At 58.6% G+C, this 1318-nt stretch overlaps 1 protein-coding gene across 1 annotated transcript in view; it reads left to right on the top strand.

Moving 5' to 3' along the window:
• Nucleotides 1–441: 441 nt before the first annotated feature.
• The window catches only part of MROH1 (maestro heat-like repeat family member 1), a gene marked incomplete at its 3' end in the record, with an annotated part of 14619 nt that continues 13742 nt past the window's right edge, over nucleotides 442–1318 (top strand). The window contains exon 1 of the mRNA XM_009704442.1: nucleotides 442–463. Coding sequence (XP_009702744.1) covers nucleotides 442–463 — 22 coding nt within the window. The remainder of the gene's footprint in view (nucleotides 464–1318) is intronic.

The following is a 1318-nucleotide window of genomic DNA, read 5'->3' as shown; positions in this document are numbered from 1 at the left end:
TAACGCGAGGGGAGGTAGCATTGGATGGTGTAGCTTTCGAAGTCCGTTTTGCTGATGTAAAACGCTCTCCCGTTTGCAGGTCACGAAGGAAGACGCGGAGGGGCGTTGAAGCCGGGATGCGTTCCCTCCGGCTCCGACCTGTATAGGGACGGTGCTGGGGACCGATGGAAGCTCAGCGCCTGCTGCCTGCCGGCCTCTCGGACGCGGAGCTCGGGCAGGTGATCCCCTGCCTGCGAGGAACTGGTGTTTCGCCCTCCCCACAGCCGCTGTAGAGCATCTCCTCCACCTCGCTGCGCCCAGCGTTGGCTTTCTGACCCGGACCGGCACCGCAAACAGTAGTAAAGGCAGCGTGTAAAAATAGGTTCCTCAGGGATCCCCGGGTTTGAGACAGAAGAAGCTGCCGACTGCTTTCTGCTGGTGGGGAAGCTGAAAACACGGAGCATGATGGAGTCACGGATAAGACGTGAGTACAGGAGCATGGGTGGGAGCGGGCGAGGGGCTTCAGCGCACCGGCCTTGCCGTGGGAGTCTCCTTCCCTGCGGCTGCAGCCCCGCTTTGACTCGGGGTGCTCGTTCTGCCCAGCTCCAGCGCAGCTTTTCTGCGCCGATTCCACTGGGACAGAGCCGGGTGGGAAGTCTCTGTCGCTAATCAGGCTAAATTGCCTTCCCGGTGCCCCGGGGGGAGCTCAGCTCTGCCTCGGCCGTCTGCGGAGGAGCGAACGGTGACGGTGCCGGACCCGGCCCGGGGCTGCCGTAGCTCTCTGCAGCATCTGGAGAGATGTGGTGGTTGGGGACGGGAGGAGGGAGCGGTTCTCCATGCACTGTAATTCCCTGCCCTAGAAATTAATCTTGGGCCTTGTCTCTGCTGCAAATTGCGTAAGCTTAAATAGTCTCTAAACGTTTAAACTGGTGTAAACCCTTGTGCATTTCCTAAATTAATCCCAGCCAGCTTTGAAATGAACCTCTCTTCTCTTTTTTTTTTTTTTTTCTTTTGTAAGGCAATAAAGAATTTTCTGGTTTAATTAAGCCACGGGGAAGGGGTGCGTTGAGGTGGGAGCAGGGATTGCCTTCGGCAGCAGCACCAATTCACGTTGGCTTTAATGTGACAGCGGGGCAAACGTCTTCCACAACCCCTGCCTCGGAAAATGAAACCCCCCAAAATGGGGTGTCTTTTGGCCGTGGGGTGGGACTGGGCAGGAGGACAGGCGGAGATGGTGGGAGGACAGGCAGACCCTCCTGGCTTGGAAGCACTGGCGGCAGCAGGAGGGGAAGGGGTGAGGGACGCTGTCACCCTCCTCGTGCCACCCTCGGTAGCACCC

This window comes from Cariama cristata, unplaced genomic scaffold, assembly GCF_000690535.1.
Source record: "Cariama cristata isolate BGI_N322 unplaced genomic scaffold, ASM69053v1 scaffold23567, whole genome shotgun sequence".
Classification (NCBI taxonomy): Eukaryota; Metazoa; Chordata; class Aves; order Cariamiformes; family Cariamidae; genus Cariama; species Cariama cristata.
The sequence above is the reverse complement of the archived record's forward strand: the minus strand, read 5'-3'. Positions and strand labels throughout refer to the sequence as shown.